The sequence below is a fragment of the Macaca nemestrina genome, chromosome 17 (genome assembly GCF_043159975.1).
Source record: "Macaca nemestrina isolate mMacNem1 chromosome 17, mMacNem.hap1, whole genome shotgun sequence".
NCBI classification, from domain to species: Eukaryota; Metazoa; Chordata; class Mammalia; order Primates; family Cercopithecidae; genus Macaca; species Macaca nemestrina.
In genome coordinates this window covers 61,690,309-61,716,896 of record NC_092141.1, presented here as the reverse complement: position 1 = coordinate 61,716,896, position 26,588 = coordinate 61,690,309, and the positions used below count along the sequence as shown (strand labels likewise).

Genomic DNA, 26,588 nt, shown 5'->3' with positions numbered 1-26,588 from the left:
CTCAGTTTGAAGATCATCAACAAAGGGGTCAAGTTTGGTCTTGTAGTTGTCACTCCCTTGGGATTGGTAAACAGACCTGCAGCAGTAATTGTGAAAAGGGAAGAAGTACTGAAGAAAATAAAAAAAAAAAAAAAAAAAAAAAAGGAGGGCTAGAAAGGAAGTGAGAAAGGTGGAAATGTATGACTTTTTCAACTTCCTGATGGAAAGATACCAAGAGAAATAACACTCTGACCAGATAGGACCTTCCTTTGGCCACATTTTTATGTGCATAATGTCATATTGCTATCCCCAAATAAATAAAACTATGTATCTATCCATCAGTCTATCCAATCTATATTATTATGACAAACTAAGTTATCAATCAGTATAGCATTTTAAAAACATTTTAAAGCACGTGAAATTAATCTACTTTCCTTTCATGAAGAACACAGGATGGGTAGGCAGCATTCCATCTACTCACATTTCCAACTGTCATTTCAACAGCCATTTTAAGTTACGGAAGAGACAAGGCTGGGACCTCATGGCATCACTTTCCATGGATTGCTCTCCTACGTTTTGTGTTCCTGGCCTTTGGAACCCCTTCATCATATTCCACAGGTAAGACACGTATTAGTGGAATTTGAGTTATAATTTGTATGCTTGAAATTGACATTGAAGGCCATAATTTGTAAGTCAGAGAGGCTAAATAGTAACTGTAATGCTTTGTTTTGATCTAACTTGGTGGTTTTGTAATGGTTCTCTCAAACTCTCCACATCTTTCTCTTTCTGTGTTCCACAGCTGGGGTTTCTCTCCTTCCTGCCTGAATGTTTTGGCTCCCTAGTCCAATTCCTTTACATTATCTTTGCTCTGAAATACTTCTTTCGATGACTTACATTTGCTCTCTCTCTATACTTCAACTTTTTTTTTTTTTTTGAGACGGAGTCTCGCTCTGTTGCCCAGGCTGGAGTCCAGTGGCAGGATCTCAGCTCACTGCAAGCTCCGCCTGCTGGGTTTACGCCATTCTCCTGCCTCAGCCTCCATGCAGAGTAGCTGGGACTACAGGCGCCCGCCACCACGCCCGGCTAGTTTTTTTTTTTTTTTTTTTTTTTTTGAGACAGAGTCTCAGTCTGTCACCCAGGCTGGAGTGCAGTGGTGCAATCTTGGCTCACTGCAACCTCTGCCTCCCGTGTTCAAGTGATTCTCCTGCCTCAGCCTACTGAGTAGCTGGGATTACAGGCGTGTGCCACCACACCCGGCTAATTTTTGTATTCTTTAGTAGAGATGGGATTTCACCATGTTGGTCATGCTGGTCTTGAACTCCTGACCTTGTGATCTGCCCGCCTCGGCCTCCCAAAGTGCCGGGATTACAGGCATGAGCCACCGTGCCCAGCTGTGTTTTGTATTTTTTTAGTAGAGATGGAGTTTCACCGTGTTAGCCAGGATGGTCTCGATCTCCTGACCTCATAATCCACCTGTCTCAGCCTCCCAAAGTGCTGGGATTATAGGCTTGAGCCACCGTGCCCGGCCTTCAGCTTTTTACTAGTCCTGCTACAAAGACCATTCTCACATTAAGAAAATAATATGCTTTTTTTGTGTGTGTGATGGAGTCTTGTTTTGTCACCCAGGCTGGAGTGCAATGGTGTGATCCTGACTCACTGCAAACTCCGCCTCCTGGGTTCAAATAATTCTCCTGCCTTAGCTTCCCAAGTAGCTGGGATTACAGGCACCCGCCACCACGCCCGGCTAATTTTTTTGTATTTTTAGTAGAAATGGGGTTTCACCATGTTCGCCAGGCTGGTCTTGAACTCCCGACCTCAAGTGATCTGCCCGCCTCGGCCTCCCAAAGTGCTAGGATTATAAGCATGAACCACCGCGCTCGGCCCAAAAATAGGCTTTTTAAGAATTCTCAAACCACTGGAGAAATCATACTTTTCTTTGAGATAAGCATGCATTATGCCCATATCTGCTTTACATATGGGGAAACTGAGGCAGAGAATTGATAGGACTTGTTTTAGGTCATAAAGTCAGTGATGATATTGAAACTATTTATTTTTGTGTCCTCATATTTGTCAGGCTAGTACTTGAAAACTGAAAACAATAGTGGCTCTGGCTAGAATGACTGATTGTTTTTTTTCCTTTCTTTTCTTTCTTAAACTTCTTTTTTTTTTTTTAAGTCACAGGATTTTGGCCAGGCGCGGTGGCTCAAGCCTGTAATCCCTGCACTTTGGGAGGCTGAGGCGGGTGGATCACCTGAGGTCAGGAGTTCGAGACCAGCCTGGCCAACATGGTGAAACCCCCTCTCTACTAAAAATACAAAAAATTAGCTGGGCATGGTGGCAGGCACCTGTAATTCCAGCTACTTGGGAGGCTGAGGCAGGAAAATCGCCTCAACCCCCAGGAGGTGGAGGTTGCAGTGAGCCGAGATTGTGCCTCTGCACTCCAGCCTGGGCAACAAGAGCAAAACTTTATCTCAAAAAAACCCAAACCAAACAGAGACAGGATTTCACTCTGTTGCCCAGGCTGGACTGCAGTGATATAGTCATAGCTTACTGCAGCCTCACACTCCTGGGTTCAAGGAATCCTCCCACTTTAGCCTCTCAAGTAGCTAGGACTATAGGCATAGGCCACCACACCCAGCTAATTGAAAACAATTTTTTTTTTGAGATGGAGTCTCACTCTGTCGCCCAGGCTGGAGTGCAGTGGTGCGATCTCGACTCCCTGTAAGCTCCGCCTCCCAGGTTCACGCCATTCTGCTGCCTCAGCCTCCCGAGTAGCTGGGACTAGCTGGGACTACGAGCACCTGCCACCACGCCTGGCTAATTTTTTTTTTCTTTGTATTTTTAGTAGAGATGCGGTTTCACCGTGTTGGCCAGGATGGTCTCGATCTCCTGACCTCGTGATCTACCCACTTCGGCCTCCCAAAGTGCTGGGATTACAGGCGTGAGATACTGCGCCTGGCCAATTTATTTTTATTTTTATTTTTATTTTGTAGAGATGGGAGTCTCACTATGATGCCCAGAGTGATCTTGAACTCCTGGCCTCAAGTCATCAGTCTCCCAAATCTTTGTTAACTTTTTATTGATATATATGAACTTCCATAGGTTTTTCATTTGCAGATTTTCAAAGGCTTGGTAAACAGAGAAGCCTAGAAGCCTGTTAAAAGTAGGGCTAAGGATCTTGGGACATTACTGACTTTCCCATTCCTCCTGAAGCACCATGGAGGGAAATGAATTTCCAAGGGCCCTTGTGTTCTTCTAATTTCAGTTATTTCAGAGAAGCCTGTATGGAGCATATGTTAGGTGGTCATCCAGTCATATTTAAGGGAACTGTGTGTTACCTTCCATTTCTCTATCCCGAGTTCTTTTTTTTTTTTTTTTTTTGAGATGGAGTCTGGCTCTGTCGCCCAGGCTGGAGTGCAGTGGCTGGATCTCAGCTCACTGCAAGCTCCGCCTCCCGGGTTTACGCCATTCTCCTGCCTCAGCCTCCCGAGTAGCTGGGACTACAGGCGCCCGCCACCTCACCCGGCTAGTTTTTTGTATTTTTTAGTAGAGACGGGGTTTCACCGTGTTCGTCAGGATGGTCTCGATCTCCTGACCTCGTGATCCGCCCGTCTCGGCCTCCCAAAGTGCTGGGATTACAGGCTTGAGCCACCGCGCCCGGCCTATCCCGAGTTCTAAGTGTGGGTTTATTTTTGACTTGCTGCATTGGAATCTCCTGAATCATGGGAACAAGGATGGGGCCAAGTAAGGTTCTCTTCTTTCTCCTCAGCAGGATCAAAAATCATTGCTGCCATGAAGTCTGTGGCCCTAGTGTTTTGTTTTTGTTTTTGTTTGAGATGGACTTTCACTCTTGTTGCCCAGGCTGGAGTAAAATGGCGTGATCTTGGCTCACTGCAACCTCCGCCTCCTGGGTTCAAGCAATTCTCCTGCCTCAGCCTCCGGAGTAGCTGGGATTACAGGCATGCACCACCACACCCAACTAATTTTGTATTTTTGATAGAGATGGGGCTTCTCTATGTTGGTCAGGCTGGTCTTGAACTCCCAACCTCAGGTGATCCGCCCACCTTGGCCTCCCATAGTGCTGAGATTACAGGTGTGAGGCATGGTGCCTGGCCTAGTGTTTTGTTTTTAATCTTTTCTATGATTTTATAAAAGAAATTTGCCTCTAGTCTTAGGTTCACGTAGTTTCTCTATGGGGCACACATCTTGTACATACAGGAAAGGCTACAGACTGGGTAAATTATTCTCTCTTGGTTAATTGGTTAGTCAGCTCAATAACAATTGAGATGTACTTTGTGCAGGGTCCAGTACTGAGAGTAATAAAGGAATTAGAAAACAAGCTCTTACTAGTAGTACATCTTGCAAAGGTACACATATAAAATAAATTTAAAACACAATTACAGGCTGGGTGTGGTGGCTCACACCTGTAATCCCAGCACTTTGGGAGGCCAAGGTGGGCGGATCACCTGAGGTTGGGAGTTCAAGATCAGCCTGACCAACATGGAGAAACCCCGTCTCTACTAAAAATACAAAAAATTAGCGGAACGTGGTGGTGCATGCTTGTAATTCCAGCTACTCAGGAGACTGAGGCAGGAGAATTGCTTGAACCCGGGAGGTGGAGGTTGTGGTGAGTCGACATTGTGCCATTGCACTCCAGCCTGGGCAGCAAAAGCAAAACTCTGTCTCAAAAAAAACTAGAACAAAAACAATGGCACAATTACAGAGTAACAGACAGAACAAGTACAAATAAATCAGCACAAGCCAGTACTTGTGAACTGATGGGAAAAGAGTTAGAGTTGGGTGGAGTTAGTCAATGAGGACTTTCTGGAAAAGGTGAGTTTTGAAGGAAGGGAAGGGTCCCCGTTTGCGAAAAAGGATGAGGAGGTCGTTCCAGCAATAATGCATGAGCAGTGGTAGAGAAGAGAAGAATGAACAAGCTGTAAGGGCCAAGCATTAAACTGGTTAGCTTGTTCAGACTGGAGAATATATGTTAAAGGATAAGAAAAAACAAGTCTGGGAAAATGATAAGGACAGTTCATGGAGAGCCTTAAATGGTTATGAATGAAATTTGCTTTAACAGACATAATGAAAATAACATTTTGAGAAGCCAAGAAACAGATGAACTATAATAAAATAAAACTGGAGAGTTAGGGCTGGGTGTGGTGGCTCATGCCTGTAATCCCAGCACTCTGGGAGGCCGAGGCGGGCGGATCACGATGTCAGATCAAGACCATCCTGGCTAACACGGTGAAACCCCGTCTCTACTAAAAATACAAAAAATTAGCCGGGCCTGGTGGCGGGTGCCTGTAGTCCCAGCTGCTCGCGAGGCTGAGGCAGGAGAATGGCGTGAACCTGGGAGGCGGAGCTTGCAGTGAGCTGAGATCGCGCCACTGCACTCCAGCCTGGGCGGCAGAGCGGGACTCCGTCTCTAAAACAAAACAAATTAAAACAAAACAAAATAAAACTGGAGAGTTAGAACAACAGGGAATCTGCTGCAAGATTCTCAGGAGAGAAAAAAAATGCCTAGGTCCTAACTGTAGCTCTGGCAATTATTAGTGTATGACCTTAGGCAAGTTCTTGAATTTCTGTGTGCCTGTTTCCTCAAATGTGAAATGGGGATAAAGATGTCCGCCTCACAGAGTTGTTGAGAAGAATTAAATGAACTAATACATGAAAACTGTTGGCTGGGTATGGTGGCTCACGCTTGTAATCCCAGCACTTTGGGAGGCCAGTGGACAGATCACTTGAGGACAGGAGTTCAAGACCAGCCTGGCCAACCCGGTGAAACCCTGTCTCTACTAAAAATATAAAAAAAATTAGCCAGGCATGGTGGCGGGCACCTGTAATCCCAGCTACTTGGGTGGCTGAGGCAGGAGAATCGCTTGAACCCAGGAGGTGGAGGTTGCAGTGAGCCGAGCTCACGCCATTGCAATCCAGCCTGGGCAACAGGAGCGAAACTCCATCTCAAAAAAAAAAAAAACCCAAAACAAAACAAAACAAACCAAAGTGTTTAGTAAGCACTCGATAAACATTCAATTACAGTTAATTAAATTATTATTATATGGGCTGGACGCGGTGCCTCATGCCTGTAATCCCAGCCCTTTGGGAGGCCAAGGTGGGTGGATCACCTGAGGTCAGGAGTTTGAGACCAGCCTGGCCAACATGGTGAAACTCCGTCTCTACTAAAAATATAAAAATTAAAAAGAGAAAAAGAAATAAAAATAAAAAAATAAGAAAAACAAAACAAAACAAAAGAAAGAAAGAAACAAAACTAAAAATACAAAAATTAGCCGGGCATGGTGGCGGGGGCCTGTAATCCCAGCTACTTAGGAGGCTGGGGCAGGAGAGTCTCTTAAACCCAGGAGGCAGAGGTTGCATGAGCCAAGATCATGCCATAGAAATCCAGCCTGGGCAACAAGAGCGAAACTCCATCTCAAAAAAAAAAAAAAGTGTTTAGTGAAATAACTCGATAAATATTCAATTACAGTTAATTAAATTATTATTATATGGGCTGGGCACGGTGGTTCATGTCTGTAATCCCAGCCCTTTGGGAGGCTTAGGTGGGCAGATCACCTGAGGTCAGGAGTTTGAGACCAGCCTGGCTAACACAGTGAAACCTCATCTGTACTAAAAATACAAAAATTAGTTGGGCATGGTGGTGGGTGCCTGTAACCCTAGCTACGCAGGAGGCTGGGGCAGGAGAACTGCTTGAACCCATGAGATGGAGGTTGCAATGAGCTGAGATCATGCCACTGCACTCCAGCCTGGGTGACAGAGGAGACTCCAGCTCAAAAAAAAAAAAAAAAAAAAGGTTATTTAAATTATTATTTCTCTGACCAGTAAGTGGTCATAGAACTACATATAACAAAAGGTCCCATCTCACACCTTAATTTGAAAGGATTGCAGCTTTTCAGTCTGCCTTTCTGAAAAGTATGTAGGATTCAGAGGCTAAGAGGTCAGGCCCAGAGTCCAAAACTGTGCTGCCCAGTACAAGAGCTACTAACCACATGTGACTATGGATCACGTGAAATGTGGATAGGCAGAATTTAGATGTGCTATAAATGTAAAGTACACGCTGGATTTCAAAGTTGGTGTGAACAAAATAAGTAAAATATCTCATTATATTTTTTTTTTTGTGACAGAGTTGTACTTTTTTTGCCCAGGTTGGAGTGCAGTGGCATGATCTTAGCTAATTGCAACCTCTGCCTCCTGCGTTCAAGTGATTCTCCTGCCTCAGCCTCCAGAGTAGCTGGCTAGGATTACAGGCATGCACCACCATGCCCGGCTACTTTTTTGTATTTTTAGTAGAGACGGGATTTCACTATGTTGGTCAGGCTGGCCTTGAACTCCTGACCTCAGGTGATTCACCTGCCTTGGCCTCCCAAAGTGCTGGGATCACAGGAGTGAGCCACCGTGCCCAACCTCATTAATATTTTTTATATTGATTACATGTTGAAATGATGATATTTTGGATATGTTGGGTTAAATAAGATGTGTTTTCATTTGTTTCCTTTTTACTTTTTTGTGATGCGGGTACTATAAGATTTAATACTACCTAGTGGTTCACAGTATGTTTCTGCTGGACATTACAACATACTACATTCAGTTTTGGAAATTACAGGGTTCTGAGAAATTTCTGTAAAGAAATATGAGGATTATGAATAAATCTCCTTGCCTTTGACACTTTAAATAACATTTAAAAAATGTTATTTCATTTTTTTTTTTTTTTGAGACAGGGCCTCACTCTGTCACCTGGAGGGCAGTAGTGGCACCATTACAGCTCACTGCAGCCTCCACCTCCTGGGCTCAAGTGATCCTCTCGTCTCAGCCTCCTGAGTAGCTGGGATCATAGGCACATGTCACCACACTTAGGCCCACTTTTTTTTTTTTTTTTGAGACGGAATCTCGCTCTGTCGCTGAGGCTGGAGTGTAGTGATGTGATCTCAGCTCACTGCAACCTCTGCCTCCTCGATTCAAGCGATTCTTCTGCTTCAGCCTCCCAAGTAGCTGGGACTACAGGCTCATGACACCATACCAGGCTAATTTTTGTATTTTTAGTAGAGATAGGGTTTCACGTAATTGGCCAGGCTGGTCTCCAACTCCTGACCTTGTGATCCGCCCACCTCGGCCTCCCAAAGTGCTGGGATTACAGGCGTGAGCCACCGCGCCCTGCCGAAACATCCCATTTTAAACATTAAATCATGGAAACAAAAATCTAGTTTTTGAAATCACTCCCTCGAAAGTCCAAATCTCATTGGTTGATATAACCTAGATTATTAAAGGTTTTATGACAAAACATTTTCAAATCATCCTTTGAATTTGCTACTTAACAGGAATTGAGGACAAAGAGCCTCAAGTCAGGGCTTTTCGCTGACCTGGAGGCAGAATCCAGTTTGGGGTTTTGCTTGTAACTGGTATTTTATGCATGCGACCCTGGCTGAACTGACCAACTGCGTAGGCTTCAACTTCCCGAGGCAGCCCAGGGGCCCCTTAAGCCTTTCCTTCCTCTGATCAAGCCCTTCCCGGCTCCTTCCAGTTGGAAGGCCGCCCCCAGTCCTGAGCGGCGCCGACAGGTGCAGCACCGGGAGCAGCCTCCCGCCCCGCGCTCGCGCCGGAGACCCGGCGCCCGCCCGCCCCGCCGGCCGCGCCCTCGCCCTCGCCGCTCCGCCCTCTGCCCCGGCGTGCGCGCGCCCTTCACGGGGGCGCGCTCGGCCGGCGGGGCCGCGCACGCAGCCGCCGCCGCCACCCCCTCCCTCTCTCTCTCCCTCCCTCCTTGCGGGCCCTCCTCCCCTTCCCTCCCCTCCGCCCACTTACCCGTAGGCAGCTCGCCCGCCAGTCCGCCCGCACCGCCTCCCACCCAGCCCCTAGCGCTCTGGCTGGGTCTCTCCCCGGCCCCCCAGGCTCCCCAGGTCGCTCTCCTCCGGCGGTCGCCCGCGCTCGGTGGATGTGGCTGGCAGCTGCCGCCCCCTCCCTCGCTCGCCGCCTGCTCTTCCTCGGCCCTCCGCCTCCTCCCCTCCTCCTTCTCCTCTTCAGCCGCTCCTCTCGCCGCCGCCGCCGCCTCCACAGCCTGGGCCTCGCCGCGATGCCGGAGAAGAGGCCCTTCGAGCGGCTGCCTGCCGATGTCTCCCCTATCAACTACAGCCTTTGCCTCAAGCCCGACTTGCTGGACTTCACCTTCGAGGGCAAGCTGGAGGCCGCCGCCCAGGTACAGCGACCCTCAGGCGCCGGGGCAAGCTGCGGGGCGAGCAGTTAGGCCGCGCCCGCGGGCTGGACTCAGGGCCCGGCCGGGAGGGCGGGCGGGCCTCGGGTCGGGGCTGGGCGGCCGCGGGGCGCCGGGGTCGGCGTGCTCTGCCTTGCTCGGTTGGGGCTGGGGCTGGGGCCGGAGCAGGGGCTGGGGCCGGAGCTGAGACTGGGGCTGGGGCTCGGGCTGGGGCCGCGCTGCGGGAGCTCTGTGGAGCCCGCGGCTCGGCCCTTGCGCCCCTCCCTGGCGAGCACACCTGTGTGGGGCTTTTCCCCCCGCCCCGGACCCTTCTGGGCTTGATAGTGTTCTGGGGGAGGCTGGAGGGTGTTGAGGGAGGACGGAGAGGTCATGGGAGTCCCCGCTCTGCCTCAACCACCTGACTCAGTTCTTTCTTTGGTTTCTCTCTACACCCCTTGAGTGATACATTGGAGGGGGTGGTCATCTGGGACTCTGGCCGCCGCGCTGGAGCGAGGAGGGGAGCTTCTAGAAGGGGAAGAGGGTGAGAACGAGAATGTTAATCCCAGGCAGCCTCGCTGACTTCTCCCCGCCTGCTCCAGCCCAGGGGCTGGGTTTCCAAGATGATCCGCCCCCTCCCCCTTTCCCTCAAGTGACAGTGCAGCAGTGACTTTGTTCTCTTCTAACCTCTAGAGAAGCTGCGAGAGGACCCCATCTCCGCTTTTCCTCCTATCTTCCTAGCTTTGCAGCCTTCGAAGCTGGTGGATTTATTGCTACCGTGATGGTTGCTTAGCAGTACCTTCCTCTAAGAAGCTGGCTGGGCGCGGTGGCTCATGCCTGTAATCCCAGCACTTTGGGAGGCCGAGGCGGGCACACTATAGGTCAGGAGTTCGAGACCAGCCTGACCAACATGGTGAAACCCCCGTCTCTACTAAAAATTAGCGGGGCTTGGTGGTGGGCCCCTGTAATCTCAGCTTCCGGGGAGGCTGAGGCAGGAGAATCACTTGAACCGGGGAGGCAGAGGTTGTAGAGTCGAGATCGCGCCACTGCACTCTCCAGCCTGGGCGACAAAGTGAGACTGTCTCAAAAAAGAAAAAAAGAAAAAAAAGGAAAGAAAGAAAGAAGCTATTAGTTATAACATACCACTGGTGAAAATATTCCATTACTCTTCACTGCAGTTTTTGGTGAATCATACTTCCCTCCCTCCTCCCGCAGCATTATCTGTTTGATTTTGGAGACCATCAGTATAGATGCCCGACAAACATCCTGAACAATAGGCATTTATGATACTATGTAATAGGAAGCCTGTAATAAAAATGGGAACTGTTTGATAGTTATCTGTAAATAGAATGTTAGTAAATATATTTTGTTTCATTTCTCTTCCTACTGCAGTCTGGGGTGGGGGGAAATCAGTAGGCTCCAACCTTAAAGAACATGGTGTATATAGCAATGAAATGAAGGAAATGAAGACTGGTACTCGAATGAATTGAATGTTGGTAGTTGTCTTTGAAAGCCAAGAGGGTACGGTATTCAGACTAAAAATATATCTAAAAGTACAGAATTTAAAAGTACAGTTATCTATATACTTATCTGTGACAGATAACATAGCTGTCTCATTTGGGGCACTGGTGTGAAAGCAAGAGGGCTCTAGGATTTGGCAGCATCAAAAGGCAGAACTTAGTGAAAATCAGGTGATTTAAAAATTTTCCATTAAAAATATGAATCAGAATGAATGAATCTTGGGTCTAAATTAGAATTTGAAAAGGTTATTTGGGAAACTATGGTTTAAGCCAAGTGACTAGAGTGTTTGATATATATTGGCAAGGGGCAGATGGGAGGGATTGTAAACAGTAGTGTGTCTTGTGACTTGGCAAACCTTTGGGAAAGAGAACCTATTGATGAATGGGTTTGCATTATGTGAAAAGACTAACATTAAAAAAACATTTGTTTATTCACCCTATTAGTTGCCAAAATGGGTTCATAATTTTCGGAGGCAAACATATTTTGGGAAAAGTCCAGAAAAAAGTACAGCTTTTTAAATGATTACTTATTAAAGAACTGAGTTTGGTTTAAGTACCAGGATAGAACAAGAAACAGTGACATGTTTCTCCTTACCTCTCTTCTACTTTTGTGGAAGACTGGTTTGTGCCATTGAGGGAGCATATGGTGATATACTAGATATTAACAGGGGCTTGTTAATTTGATGGAAGGAAATAAATGGATTTTTTAAAGTAACATGAACTTTTTAAAACACTTTTTTTCCAGAAATTCTTTTCAGGCTAGATGGCAACACAAGGATGACACAATAGTGAATTCCAACAGGTTTTATTAAAGGATGATTGGATTTTTAAATTGTACTAATTGACATGTTTGGAAGGGTAAAAGAGGAATTAACATTGGTAAGAAGTAAAAAGCATATATTAAAGTTTTTGAAATCCATGAATTAGAGCAGTACATTTAAATTGTGGCATTAGGTGGTATCTTGTGGGAATTTAAAAATATTGACAAAATTCTTATCTGTGGAAACATATTTATAACTGATATTGGATCAGTTTTGTAACAGTTGGAATCACGTAATGCAAAACATGCAAGTTGCTTAGTTGCTTTAGTTACAGAATTTTATGATAAACCCAGAGTATTTGTACAGGTTACATATTAGAAACTTAGTGGATTTATTTTATTTTATTTTTTATTTTTATTTTTTTGAGATGGAGTTTAGCTCTTTCGCCCAGGCTGGAGTGAGTGATATGATCTTGACTCACTGCAGCCTCCACCCTGCCCCCCCACCAGGTTCAAGCCAGTCTTCCTGCCTCAGCCTCCCGGGTAGCTGGGACTGCAGGTGTGTGCCACCACACCCAGCTAATTTTTGTATTTTTAGTAGAGACAGAGTTTTGCCATGTTGGCCAGGCTGGTCTCGAACTCCTGACCTCAGGTGATCCCCTTCCCTTGGCCTCCCAAAGGGCTGGGATTATAGGCATGAACCACCATGCCCAGCCAACTTAGTGGATTTTTAACCTAGACTGGGGTGTGGACTGCTGGAGAAGGTGAAGAAATTAGTCGATGTTCAGTGGTTGAAAAATTAGTTGTCTTTCACATTAGTGTGATTTATCTGGTTTTGAAAATTTGTTATTATACAGAAGTTTCTCTAGGCCCAAAATTTATTTCATTCCCTGTCCCCTCCCTTTACACTGGATACTTGAGAGCAGTGGACTTTTGTAGATATTTCATATTTTGATCCTCTCCCTTTGTGGATAATTAATTAAAATGAATTACAAGTTTCTGTGTGTGACTACTATTAATGATTATGAGTGTGTAGTGGTTGGTACAATAATTGGGCATTCTCTTTTTTTTTGTTTTGTTTTTTTTTTGAGACGGAGTCTTGCTCTGTTGCCCAGGCTGGAGTGCAGTGGCGCGATCTTGGCTGACTGTAGCCTCTGCCTCCTGGGTTCAGGCAGTTCTCCTGCCTCAACCTCCTGAGTCGCTGGGACTACAGGCACGCGCCGCCATGCCTGGCTGATTTTTTTGTATTTTTACTGGAAACGGGGTTTCACCATATTGGCCAGGATGATCTTGATCTCCTGACCTCATTCTGTCTTCCTCGGCCTCCCAAAGTGTTGGGATTACAGGCGTGCCCAGCTGGGCTTTCTCTTATGGAAATATTTTACCTGTGCCAGAGAAACTAAGTTTATCATTCAAGGCCAGAAATCAGGATATCCTAGCCAACCCCTGGCCTCTACTGACAAAATATTCATGTTGGAGATAACCAAATTGGCACTATGTGAAGTGTTGCTGATATAGTAGTTTGTTTGGCAGCTGAAAAATTTGGCACCTAAATGGTTATTGTCAATCCTGTATTACAGATTTTTTGCCCAAATTCTGCATATTTTCTTTCTTTTTTTTTTTTTTTTTGAGATGGAGTTTTGCTCTTGTTGCCCAGGCTGGAGTGCAATGGCGCGATCTCGGCTCACTGCAGCCTCTGCCTCCCGGGCTCAAGCGTTTCTCCTGCCTCAACCTCCAGAGTAGCTGGGATTACAGGTGTGCACCACCAAGGCCAGCTAATTTTTGTATTACAGGCCTGAGCCTATATTACCCGGCCAGCCCATGTCTGTATTACCTGTATTACCCGGCCAGCCCATATCTGTTCTTTTTTTTTTTTTTTTTTTTTGAGACGGAGTCTTGCTCTGTCGCCCAGGCTGGAGTGCAGTGGCCGGATCTCAGCTCTCTACGCCATTCTCCTGCCTCAGCCTCCCGAGTAGCTGGGACTACAGGCGCCCGCCACCTCACCCGGCTAGTTTTTTGTATTTTTTAGTAGAGACGGGGTTTCACCGTATTAGCCAGGCTGGTCTCGATCTCCTGACCTTTTGATCCACCCGTCTCGGCCTCCCAAAGTGCTGGGATTACAGGCTTGAGCCACCGCGCCCGGCCCATATCTGTTCTTTAAAGTTGTTTTGTTTTCCTTACCCTCATATTCTTCTTGCTGCTTATTGTGCCTTATTGCTGCCTATTGTGCAGTTTCTTCCCTCTCGTATTTTACTAAACTTCATCTGAAGAAGCCTTAGTAGCCAGATAAACAAGCTTGTTTGGGCTAAAAAATCAATCTCTATGTGAGAGTTTGTTGGATTCTCTTCTGAGTAAAGGATATGCGTTTTATTGTATGGACTTTGTATCACCTATTTTGGCTTTTCCTCCAGGCCTTTTTTTTTTTTTTTTTTTTTTTTTTTTTTTTTTTTTAAACTTCCTGGTTCTAGATATAACTGATACTCTGATACAACCTGGGTAAATGTGGTCTTGAGTAGTAAATTATCTGTGAAGCTTCTCTGAACTTTGCCACATAAATGAGCCTGCTCTTATTGTAAAGTAAATCTTACTCTAATCTGTATGTGAGTCAGTGGGAAAGAACTGAGCCTTCTAATGGCTTTTGTTGTTAACTGAGATTAGTTCTCTAGATTTTAGTGATTTCGTTTTGAACACCATGCAAGTATGTGGTTCTTGGTTTATTTGGTCACTTGTAATCTCTTTAAAATTTTATTTTAAATTAGGAAATATTTTAGAAATACAAGAAAGTCACACACTATGAGATTAAACAGATATTAACATTTTGCCCCATTTTCATCAGACTGCATGCTTTTTTGGGGGGGAATAAAATGTCACAGATACCAGTAAAGCCCATTTCCATCTCTTCCCACCCCACCCGTAGAAGTAACTTCTGTCTTCAGGTAGGTGCGTAATTATTTATTTTCATTCCTATGTATAGTTTAAAAGTCTAGTTGCATGTTAGTAACCACAAACATCACATACCAATATTCTGTGCGTTTTGCATTTTTACATTAATGGCAATTATTTTTGACCTTCTGCAAGTGGCTCTTTTCAGTGTCTCTTGTTGGAAAACTTGGCTCAACTTGAGTTTACTGATTATTTGCTTCTTACTGTCTTTAGCTATTATAAAACTGTTCCACCAAGGCAACAATTATTGCTATTTTAATGATGAAATCAGTTTTATTAGGCAAAAGTGACTCAGGCTTCAGACTGATTGGCATTTGGAATTGTCACACTGGAGATTTTCTTTTACTAAAATCTCAGGACATTGGCAATCAGGAAAAACCCCTCTTGAGTCTTACTGTAGTAAATGTAAGATATGTTCCTGAGTGACTGTAGTAAAGATTCATTCAGGAAAATGTTATCTCCGATTTCGCCTCCCTAGCTCATAGGAAACTTCCATTGTAAAGTTGTTACCAGGTGTCAAGCTGCCTCTTTGGTACAGCCCTTACTTAGTATTTGACTCAGTTGAAGTACAGTCTATATAGGAGGCCAACAAGACTTAACCCTGGGTTTGAAACAAAGCAAGGATACACTAACGTTGTATTCTTTAATAACATCAAGTAGAAAAATTGAAAATGAGCTTGTTATCAATGTACTTTTATATGCCAACCTTGTTTTAATTCTGTTTTAAACTTGGAAACTGAAGATTTTAATGCTGAAATTTCTTTGAATTATTACCTGTTTTTTCGATAGTGGAACACACAGCTAATATTTACTATCATGAAGGTGTCAAAGGTGAGAAATCATGTACTACATCATCAGGTCAGCACTACTGTTGGGAAGAGCAGCATCACAAAGAGCAGTGTTATACTGCGTTGTAGTCAGCACATACACTTATGTCCAAACAGATATTTGAAATTACCTTCTTGGGGTAGTACACGTATGCTGATATCCAAAGTGCCATGTAATACAATACATTGTTTTTAAACTTCGTATCATTCTGATCAGAAGCTTTATAAACTGTTAGGTGAGTGCTGTTAGATGATATGAGAGTACAGTTTAACCTGTGTGTGTATGTGTATGTCTTAACATCTGTTAAGTGATGACTACATATGAGGCACTAAGTGCTAAAACAGACACTTTCCGTAGATTATCTCGTTATTGGTCAACTTTTAAATCAGTGCATCTCTAATATGAGGTAGGATACTGACCAATTTTTAAAATTTGAATGGATTTCTATTTTTAAGATAAGTACCTTTGTTCCTTTGGTTCCTCCCTCCCACCCTTCCAGAAATGGTAGTATCCTGGAAAAAAGAAATTAGTAGCAATTCAAGAAACAGCTTAATTCATTAGTGTAAACAGGTGAGTTTCCCTTAAACACAGGAGGAGTTGGAACTTGTAATTGGATGTTGTGCATGGTGCCTTTCCAAAATGCACAAATACTTTCTCTCAAATGGTTGCAATAGTAATGCGCAGTGTGATTTGGCATGTATAATGTTGTACAGGTATCTTGACATTGGTGGATTAACTGCTTGGCTACTGTGAAATTCACTGTAGATGTTGATGGGTGAAAGTGTGGTTGCCTAGATAATGATTAAGACCAGTGACTAAACCATGGTTATTATTTTGCTGGCATACGCTTCAAACTCAGAAAGGTTTTTATTCATTTTACCCATTGGAGCATGCCCCAGTAAGTTCTTCATTTCTTTTGTGTTTCTTTTTTTTTTTTTTTTTTTTGTTTTTTGAGACGGAGTCTCGCTCTGTCGCCCAGGCTGGAGTGCAGTGGCGTGATCTCGGCTCACTGCAAGCTCCGCCTCCTGGGTTTACGCCATTCTCCTGCCTCAGCCTCCTGAGTAGCTGGGACTACAGGCGCCCGCCACCGCGCCCGGCTAATTTTTTGTATTTTTAGTAGAGACGGGGTTTCACTGTGGTCTCGATCTCCTGACCTTGTGATCCGCCCGCCTCGGCCTCCCAAAGTGCTGGGATTACAGGCTAAATTTTTTTTTTTTTTTTTTTGAGATGGAGTCTCGCTCTGCCTCTCAGGCTGGACTGCAGTGGCTGGATCTCAGCTCACTGCAAGCTCCGCCTCCTGGGTTTACGCCATTCTCCTGCCTCAGCCTCCCGAGTAGCTGGGACTACAGGTGCCTGCCACCTCGCCCGGCTAGTTTTTTGTATTTTTTAGTAAAGACGGGGTTTCACCGTGTTAGCCAGGATGGTCTCGATCTCCTGACCTCGTGATCCGCCCGTCTCAGCCTCCTAAAGTGCTGGGATTACAGGCTTGAGCCACTGCACCCGGCCTGATTTTTTTTTTTTTTAAGATACAGTGTTGCTTTTGTCACCCAGACTGGAGTGCAATGGTGCGATTTCGGCTCACTGCAACCTCTGCCTCCCGGGTTCAAGCGATTCTCCTGCCTCAGCCTCCCGAGTAGCTGGGATTACAGGTGCCCGCCACCACGCCCAGCTAATTTTTGTATTTATAGTAGAGATGGGGTTTCACCATGTTGGCCAGGCTGGTCTTGAACCCCTGATCTCGTGATCCGCCCGCCTCGGCCTCCCAAAGTGCTGGGATTACAGGCGTGAGCCACCGTGCCCGGCAACTTATGTTGCGGAATTTTTAAGTCAACTTCTGAATAGGCCAAGAATTCTTTTTGTTTTTTTGTTCAACTGTAGTGCTAAAAATGGCCAGTTGGACACACAGGTTTTAGTATTGTTTAGGTATGTTTTGGTGAAATAAACAGTGTGAAGGAATATTGCCACTTTAAAGATAAGCCATTCATGAAGTGACATCTTTGTTTTGAATCACAAAGATTTATGAGAAGCATTTTTTTTGTGTGTGTGAGCCAAGATATTTTCACTTTATGTGTTAGATATTTTGAATAGCTCGTTGTAGACTTTGTAACTTACTCTCTCTCATTTAGGTCAGGTAATTTTAGTTGCCAGCTAATCATGTTTAAATATATATTGGTTGTTAATAAAATGATTACTCATATATAGATTTTTCATGCAGATATCATATTACTCTGATGTTCTTAGTTTTGTGGTATGTTCAGTTGTCTAAGAGCATTGTTGACCTGCTCACAGATTTTGTTTGGTCTATACAATGTTTCTGAAAACTTTAATTAGTTACCATTAATAAAAAATTGAGATATTGCACATGAAATCTGAATTTATAGTTTTTTCTAAAAAAATTGGAAGATCAGGCTGTGTGCGGTGACTCATGCCTGTAATCCCAGCACTTTGGGAGGCCGAGGGGGGCGGATCGCCTTAGGTAGGGAGTTTAAGACCAGCCTGACCAACATGGAGAAACCCTGTCTCTAGTAAAAATACAAAAATTACCCGGGCATGGTGGCACATGCCTGTAATCCCAGCTACTGGGGAGGCTGAGGCAGGAGAATCGCTGGAACCTGGGAGGCAGAGGTTGCGGTGAGCCGAGATCGTGCCACTGCCCTCCAGCCTGGGCAACAAGAGCGAAACTCCGTCTCAAAAAAAAAAAAAAAATTGGAAGATCTGTCAGCACTAAACCTGCCAGTCACCATAGCAATAATTCATTGGCTGCAATAAATGGCTACCATCTCCTCCTTTTAAGGGGTTGTGCACAGCTTCCACATGGCTTGCTGTACTTACCTGCTTCTGGAGGCATTTCTTTGTGATTTAGGGCATCTGTGTTTTTGTTATTTTAGATTTAGAACATTCAGATGTCTGGAAATGAATTTGAAGTTGTATTTAAAACAGCAAAATAAATGCATATAGGCAAGGTTATGACTAAATTGAAAAATGCACAAGTGTCCAGGCGCGGTGGCTCACGCCTGTAATCTTAGCACTTTGGGAGGCTGAGGTAGGTGGATCACGAGGTCAGGAGTTCGAGACCAGCCTGACCAACATGGTGAAACCCCATCTCTACTGAAAATACAAAAATTAGATGGGCATGGTGGCATACACCTGTAATCCCAGCTACTCAGGAGGCTGAGGCAGGAGAATTGCTTGAACCCAGGAGGCAGAGGTTGCAGTGAGCCAAGAGAGCATCATTGCACTCCAGCCTGAGTGAGAGAGCGAGACTCCATCTCAAAAACAACAACAACAACAACAACAAAAAATGCACAAGAGTTTTAAACAAGCAATTCACAGTGGAAAAACTTAATGAAACACACACACACACATATGTCTATGAGAAAAGATGCATAGTAACCAATGTTATTAGTAATCAGGGAAATTCTGATTAAACCAATGGGCTGTCATTAAAAATTTTTTTATTTTTTTATTTTTGAGACAGAGTTGTGCTCTTGTTTCCCAGGCTGGAGTGCAATGGCTCAATCTCAGCTGAGTGCAACCTCCACTGCCCGGGTTCAAGTGATTCTCCTGCTTCAGGCTTCCAAGTAGCTGGGATTACAGGCATGCGCCACATGCCTGGCTAATTTTGTATTTCTTTTTTTTTTTTTTTTTTTCCGAGACGGAGTCTTGCTCTGTCACCCAGGCTGGAGTACAGTGGCGCGACCTCGGCTCACTGTGAGCTCCGCCTCACAGGTTCACGCCATTCTCCTACCTTAGCCTCCTGAGTAGCTGGGACTACAGGCGCCCACCACCGCACCCGGCTGATTTTTTGTATTTTTAGTAGAGACAGGGTTTCACCATGTTAGCCAAGATGGTCTCAATCTCCTGACCTCGTGATCCGCCAACCTCGGCCTCCCAAAGTGCTGGGAATACAGGCGTGAGCCACCGTGCCCGGCCTTTTTTTTTTTTTTTTTTTTTTTTTTTTTAAGTAGAGACGGGGTTTCATCATGTTGGTCAGGGTGGTGGTGAATTCCTGACCTGAAGTAATATACCTGCCTTAGCCTCCCAAAGTGCTTCGATTACAGGTGTGAGCCACTGTGCCTGGCCAGGACTATCATTTAATACCCATTAGATTGTCAAAAATATTACAGTTTTTCAGAACATGCTGAAAGTGGGATTTCTTTATTCTTTGCTCATGGGAATGTCAACTGACACCAGTCTAGAGGATAGTTTGGCAGTTCTTGGTAAAGTTGAAGATTTATGTCCAACAATCCAGAAAGTCCACTATTTGGTTTCTTTCCCTGGAAAAATTCTCTCACGTGTGCACAGGAAAACATGGACCAAGATGCTCGTTTGTTTGTTTGTTTATTTATTTTTGAGACAGAGTCTCGCTGTGTTGCCCAGGCTGGAGTGCAGTGGCACGATCTCCGCTCACTGCAAGCTCCGCCTCCCAGGTTCACGCCATTCTCCTGCCTCAGCCTCCTGAGTAGCTGGGACTACAGGCGCCCGCCACCATGCCCTGCTAAATTTTTGTATTTTTAGTAGAGACGGGGTTTCACTGTGTTAGCCAGGATGGTCTCGATCTCCTGACCTTGTGATCCACCTGCCTCGGCCTCCCAAAGTGCAGGGATTACAGGCATGAGCCACCATGCCCAGCGACAAAATCTTAAAAGTTGATTTAATTTGGGTGGTGGGTCATTAGTATGTATTACGTCTGAAATGTCTCTTTGGGAAAATAAAATTAAAAGATTTTTAAATTTAAGAAATTTCAGTTCAATTTTAGATTTACATTTAAATCTAAATAAAAAAATTAAAGAGTATTTTATGAAGTTTTGTTTTGTTTCGTTTTTGAGACAAAGTCATGCTCTGTTGCCCAGGCTGGAGTGCAGCGGCATGATCTCGACTCACTGCAACTTCTGCCTCCTGGATTCAAGTGATTCTAGTGTGTTAACCTCCCAAGTAGCTGGGAGTACAAGCGTGTGCCACCATGCTCGGCTAAGTTTTTGTTTTTTGTTTTTTTTTTTTTTTTTGAGACTGAGTCTCGCTCTGTTGCCCAGGCTGGAGTGCAGTGGCGCTATCTCGGCTCAGTGCAGGCTCCACCTCCCGGGTTCACGCCATTCTCCTGCCTCAGCCTCCCGAGTAACTGGTACTACAGGGGCCCGCCACCATGCCCAGCTAATTTTTTGTATTTTTACTAGAGACGGGGTTTCACCATTTTAGCCAGGATGGTCTCGATCTCCTGATCTCATGATCCGCCCGCCTCGGCCTCCCAAAGTGCTGGGATTACAGGTGTGAGCCACCACGCCTGGCCTTAATTTTTGTATTTTTAGTAGAGATGGGGTCTTAACTATGTCAGCCAGGCTGGGCTTGAACTCCTGGCCTCAAGTGATCTGCCCACCTGACCCTCTAGAAGTGCTAGGATTACAGGTGTGAGGCACCGCACTCGGTGGTGAGGGTTATCGTATAAAGTTTTAACATAAAGTTATGGTCTTAGCCTTCTTCCTCTATCCTCACAGAGGGCCTCATGGTGAGTTTGATATGCAGATTAAAATATATAATTATTGCAATATGTTTTAAGAAATGTTTCCTAATTAAGATTTTTATGAAATTGAAAGTGTTTATTTATTTATTTATTTATTTTTGAGATAGAGTCTCACTCTGTAATCCAGGCTGGAGTGCAGTGGTACGATTTCAGCCCACTGCAATCTCCACCTCCTGGGTTTAAGCAATTGTCGTGCCTCAGTTCCCTGAGTAGCTGGAATTACAGGCCTTGCCACCTTGCCTGGCTAATTTTTGTATTTTTTTTTTTTTTGAGACGTAGCCTCACTCTGTTGCCCAGTCTGCAGTGCAATGGTGCGATCTCGGTCCATTGCAACCTCAACTCCTGGGTTCAAGTGATTCTCCTGCCTCTGCATCCTGAGTAGCTGGGATTACAGTTGTGTGCCACCAGGCCCGGATAATTTTTTTTTTTTTTAGATGGAGTGTTTCTCTGTCACTCAGGTGGGAGTGCAATGGCACGATCTCGACTCACTGCAACCTCTGCGTCCTGGGTTCAAGCAATTCTCCTGCCTCAGCCTCCCGAGTAGCTGGGGCTACAGGCACCCGCCATGACGCATGGCACATTTTTTGTATTTTTAGTAGAGACGGGGTTTCACCGTGTTAGCCAGGATGGTCTCGATCTCCTGACCTCACGATCCGCCTGCCTCGGCCTTCCGAAGTGCTGGGATTACAGGCGTGAGCCACTGTGCCCAGCCAACCCGGATAATTTTTATTAGAGATGGGGTTTCACCATATTGGCCAGGCTGATCTCAAACTCCTGACTTCAAGTGGTCCGCCTGCCTCAGCCTCCCAAAGTGCCAAGATTACAGGTGTGAGCCCCCAACCTACTTTTATTTTTTGAGACAGAGTCTCTGTTGTTCAGGCTGGAGGTCAGTGGTGTAATCATAGCTCACTGCAGCCTTGCTTGACCTCCTGGGCTTAAGGGATCCTCCTCCCTCAGCCTCTCCAGTAGTTAGGACTATAGGTGTGTACCATCACAGCCACCTAATTAAAAAAATTTTTTTTGTCTCTATGTTGCCCAAGCTGGTCTTGAATTTTTGACCTCAAGCAATACTCCTGCCTCAGCCTCCCAAAGTGTTGGGATTACAGGCATGAGCCACTGTGCCCAGCCCTTTAATAGTTTAAAATCAAGGTTTAAATAGAAAACATTGTTTTATTTGGCTCATTGGTTAGATGTAAGTGATGTGAAATACTTAAACATTCATTATTTAATATAATTTGGAAAATATGAGTTGTTTTGGATTATTAAAACTTCATTTATTTATACCATTGATGCATAAATTCTCAGTCTAGGTTTTAGCAAAGTCTGGATTTTAAAAAATTGACTCTGATATTAGTCCAAGTCTGTTACTGTTACCATTATTATTATTATTTGAGAGACACAGAGTCTTGCTCAGTTGCCCAGGATGGAGTGCAGCTGCACGATCACAGCTTATTGCAGCCTCAACCTCCTGGGCTCAAGCAGTCCTCCCACTTCAACTTCCCGAGTAGCTGGGACTATAGGCACACATGACAACACCTGGCCAATTTTTGTATTTTTTGTAGAGACAGGGTTTCGCCATGTTGTCCAGGCTGGTCTCAAACTCCTGGGCTCACGCGATCCTCTTTGCTTGGCCTCCCAAAGTGCTGGGATTACAGGTGTGCACCAACACACCTGGTCAAGTTGTATATACTGTTAATGTAGGCTGTTTCTGACACTGTTGGTTTTTCTTTTCCCCTTAGGTGAGGCAGGCAACTAATCAGATTGTGATGAATTGTGCTGATATTGATATTATTACAGCTTCATATGCACCAGAAGGAGATGAAGGTAAGAGCTGTTTTCCATTTTAATTTGCTGTCTGCATGTGCATATGTGGGGGGTGGGTGTGTGTGTGTAAGTGAGAGAGAGAGACATTTTCAGGTTAAGATTTCAATGTTTGTTACTTTAGAAATGGGTAAATTCAGCTGGGTGAAGTGGTTCATGCCTGTAATCCCAGCAATTTGGGAGGCCGAGGCGAGCAAATCCTTGAACCCATGAGTTTGAGACCAGCCTGGGCCACATGACAAAACAAAAACAAACAGACAAACAAACAGAAATATTAGCTAGGCATAGTGGGGTGTGCCTGTAGTCCCAGCTACTTGGGAGGCTGAGGTGGGAGGATCTATTGAGCCCCGGTGGCCGAGGCTGCAGGGAGCCATGATTGTACTACTGCACTCAGCCTGTGCAACAGAGTGAGACCCTGACTCAAAAAAAGAAAAAGAAAAAAAAGAGGGGTAAATGTTTATGGGAAATATTGAATAGTATAACCTAACAGGATTGTGAAATAAAGTAAATGTCACAATTTATTTTATTTTTAAATTTATTTTTATTTTTTTTGAGACAGAGTCTTGCTCTGTCACCCATGCTGGAATGCAGTGGCGTGATCTCAGATCACTGCTATCTCCGCCTCCTGGGTTCAAGCAGTTCTCCCTGCCTCAGCCTCCTGAGTAGCTGGGATTACAGGTGCCTGCCACCATACCCAGCTAATTTTTGTATATTTAGTAGAGACAGAGTTTTGTCATGTTGGCCAGGCTGGTCTTGAACTCCTGACCTCAGGTGATCTGCCTGCCTCCCAAAGTGCTGGGATTACAGACGTGAGCCACCACACCCGGCCAAATGTCACAATTTAAATTCTATTTCCAAAATTAACTTATTTTGTGATATTAGGGAAATCACATTTTCATACATATAAAATGGATATAATATGCATAATAAAGCTCATGAGTTATTCGAAAAATTAAGTACTTTGAACATGAAAGTCTCCTTAAAGAGGCTTCGTTTTTATGTTTTTCTTGAAGTTTTTTTTTTCCTTTTTGTACTATAGTTTAAAATTGAGATAAGTCATACTCATAATTGGGAGAAAAACATTTGCTTTATGAGACAATGTGAAGATCAGACGCTAGATAATGGAGTTAGTTATAGGGGAAGAACATGTTAAAAAGAAACATGGTATAGAATGTGGAACTCCGTTAGTGTCTATAAAATGAGAACTATTTTAGACCTTATAATTTTAGTATGAAAGCAGTCCATTTTGACTGGAAATCTTATTCCCGTATAAGCTGCTTTTTTTTTTTTTTTTTTGAGACGGAGTCTCGCTCTGTCGCCCAGGCTGGAGTGCAGTGGCCGGATCTCAGCTCACTGCAAGCTCCGCCTCCCAGGTTTACGCCATTCTCCTGCCTTAGCCTCCCGAGTAGCTGGGACTACAGGCGCCCGCCACCTCGCCCGGCTAGTTTTTTGTATTTTTTTAGTAGAGACGGGGTTTCACTGGGTTAGCCAGGATGGTCTCGATCTGCTGACCTCGTGATCCGCCCCTCTCGGCCTCCCAAAGTGCTGGGATTACAGGCTTGAGCCACCGCGCCCGGCCTAAGCTGCTTTTTAAATAGATACCAAGTTTGGCATAAACTCTTACAAGTACATCAGTATTGAAGCTGAATTGCTTTTTACTTGTTTTTTTTTTTTTTTTTTTTGAGACAATCTCGCTCTGTCACCCAGGCTGGGGCGCAGTGGCATGATCTCAACTACCACAACCTCTGTCTCCTGGTCTCAAGCCATCCTCCCACCTCACCTTCCCAAGCAGCTGATACTACAGGCGTGTACCACCGTGCCTGGCTAATATTCATATTTGTATTTTTTTGTAGATATGGGGTCTTACTATATTGCCCAGGCTGGTCTTGAACCCCTGGGCTCAAGGCATCTGACCCCTTCAGCCTCCCAGGTTGCTGGGATTACAGGCAAGAGCCACCACACCTGGTTGCCTTTTTAGTTTTGATTTCACCTAGACATTCCTTGTCAAAATGGTTTATTGGTTACTCTGAGACTTCTTTGATATAAAATAATTTACAGATTTGATCTTTTAACTTACATTTTATATTTTGATTTTCTCTCCTTTACATTATACTGAAAAGAAGTTTCATTTTAAGGCCTCATAACATTTATGATTTTTTCTTAAACTGTTTTGTCTATAGAAAGTCAAAGTAGGCCGGGCGCGGTGGCTCAAGCCTGTAATCCCAGCACTTTGGGAGGCTGAGGCGGGCGGATCACAAGGTCAGGAGATCGAGACCACAGTGAAACCCCGTCTCTACTAAAAATACAAAAAATTAGCCGGGCGCGGTGGCGGGCGCCTGTAGTCCCAGCTACTCAGGAGGCTGAGGCAGGAGAATGGCGGGAACCCGGGAGGCGGAGCTTGCAGTGAGCCGAGATTGCGCCACTGCACTTCAGCCTGGGCAACAGCATGAGACTCCGTCTCAAAAAAAAAAAAAAAAAAAAAAGAAAGTCAAAGTAGTAGCAGTTGAACATACTATTCCCAAGAAGTACTTAAGTTCAATTGATTGTAAATTAGATCAAACTGCTGGGAAAACATTCTTCAAATGGACTTGAGTGAGTGCCAGCTTTTGAAAAATTGGTAAATGAAAGAGTGATGAATTAATTTCTTTAACTGTGGAGAAGAATAGAAGTATTCTAGCCAGGTATATCAAATCAACAAGGCTTTCTTTGTTGCAGGTAGAGAATGTTTAAATTCGATGTATGGTTTTAAAGTGGTATGTAGATCGGTAGATCTAGTAATATAAATGTGCACCTTCCAGCTGGCATGGTTTCAGCTCAAGTTTGTTTTTTATCTTCCTGTACTAAAAATGTTGATAGAATTCAGGTGACTGAAAAGTTTTTTTTTTTTTTTTTTTTTTGAGACGGAGTCTTGCTCTGTCGCCCAGGCTGGAGTGCAGTGGCGCGATCTCGGCTCACTGCAAGCTCCGCCTCCCGGGTTCATGCTATTCTCCTGCCTCAGCCTCCCGAGTAGCTGGGACTACAGGCGCCCGCCACCTCGCCCGGCTAGTTTTTTGTATTTTTTAGTAGAGACGGGGTTTCACCGTGTTAGCCAGGATGGTCTTGATCTCCTGACCTCGTGATCTGCCCGTCTCGGCCTCCCAAAGTGCTGGGATTACAGGCTTGAGCCACCGCGCCCGGCCTTTTTTTTTTTTTTGAGATGGAGTCCTGCTCTGTCACCCAACAATCTTGGCTTGCTGCAACTTTCACCTCCTGAGTTTGAGCAATTCTCCTGCCTCATCCTCCTGATTAGCTGGGATTACAGGCATGTGCCACCACTCCCGGCTAATTTTTGTATTTTTAGTAGAGATGGAGTTTCACCATGTTGGTCAGGCTGGTCTTGAGCTCCTGGCCTTGTGATCCACCTGCCTCAGCCTCCCAAAGTGTTGGGATTACAGGTGTGAGCCTCTGTGCCCGACCTGACTGAAAAGTTTTGAATATGCATAACTGAATGGTGCTAAGCTCATAATGATTTGTATATCACGGAAGCCCAGTTAGTGTTCTTACTAAGAGAGTCAAGAGAGTGATGAAAACTTAATGGAAAAGAAGATTTGGAGAGAGATTCTGATAAAACATTAAATTATTTTAGATACATAATATGTATTCAATGCTGGGGCGGTGGCTCACACCTGTAATCCCAGCACTTTGGGAGGCTGTGGCAGGTGGATCATGAGGTCAGGAGTTCAAGACGAGCCTGGCCAAGATGGTGAAACTCCATCTCTGCTAAAAATACAAAAATTAGCTGGGTGTGGCGGCGGGTGCCTGTAATCCCAGCTACTCAGGTATCGGGTGAAACCCCACCCCCGATATTTAACGTGGGTTCTTTTCTCTTTCCCTAAGTGTCTTGGCTGGGTTGAAAAATAAAGGGAAAGAGCACAAGAGAGAGAAATTTAAAGCTGGATGTCTGGGGGAGACATCACATGTCGGCAGGTTCCGTGATGCTCCCCGAGCCGTAAAACCAGCAAGTTTTAAACACACATGGTCTAC

The 26,588-nt window shown here is 44.8% G+C and overlaps 1 protein-coding gene across 5 annotated transcripts in view; it reads left to right on the top strand.

Annotated features, from left to right (window-relative positions):
• Nucleotides 1-483: 483 nt before the first annotated feature.
• The window catches only part of LOC105472288 (aminopeptidase puromycin sensitive), a 110,464-nt gene continuing 84,359 nt past the window's right edge, over nt 484-26,588 (top strand). The window contains exons 1-3 of one of the 5 annotated variants that reach the window (XM_071083030.1): nt 484-597; nt 9,013-9,184; nt 22,484-22,568. In XM_071083030.1, the coding sequence (XP_070939131.1) occupies nt 521-597; nt 9,013-9,184; nt 22,484-22,568 (334 nt within the window). In that variant the 5' untranslated portion in view covers nt 484-520. Of the gene's footprint in view, nt 598-8,732; nt 9,185-22,483; nt 22,569-26,588 lie in introns of those variants that run through there. The other 4 variants (XR_011615790.1, XM_071083032.1, XM_071083031.1 and 1 more) reach the window with 4 other exon arrangements.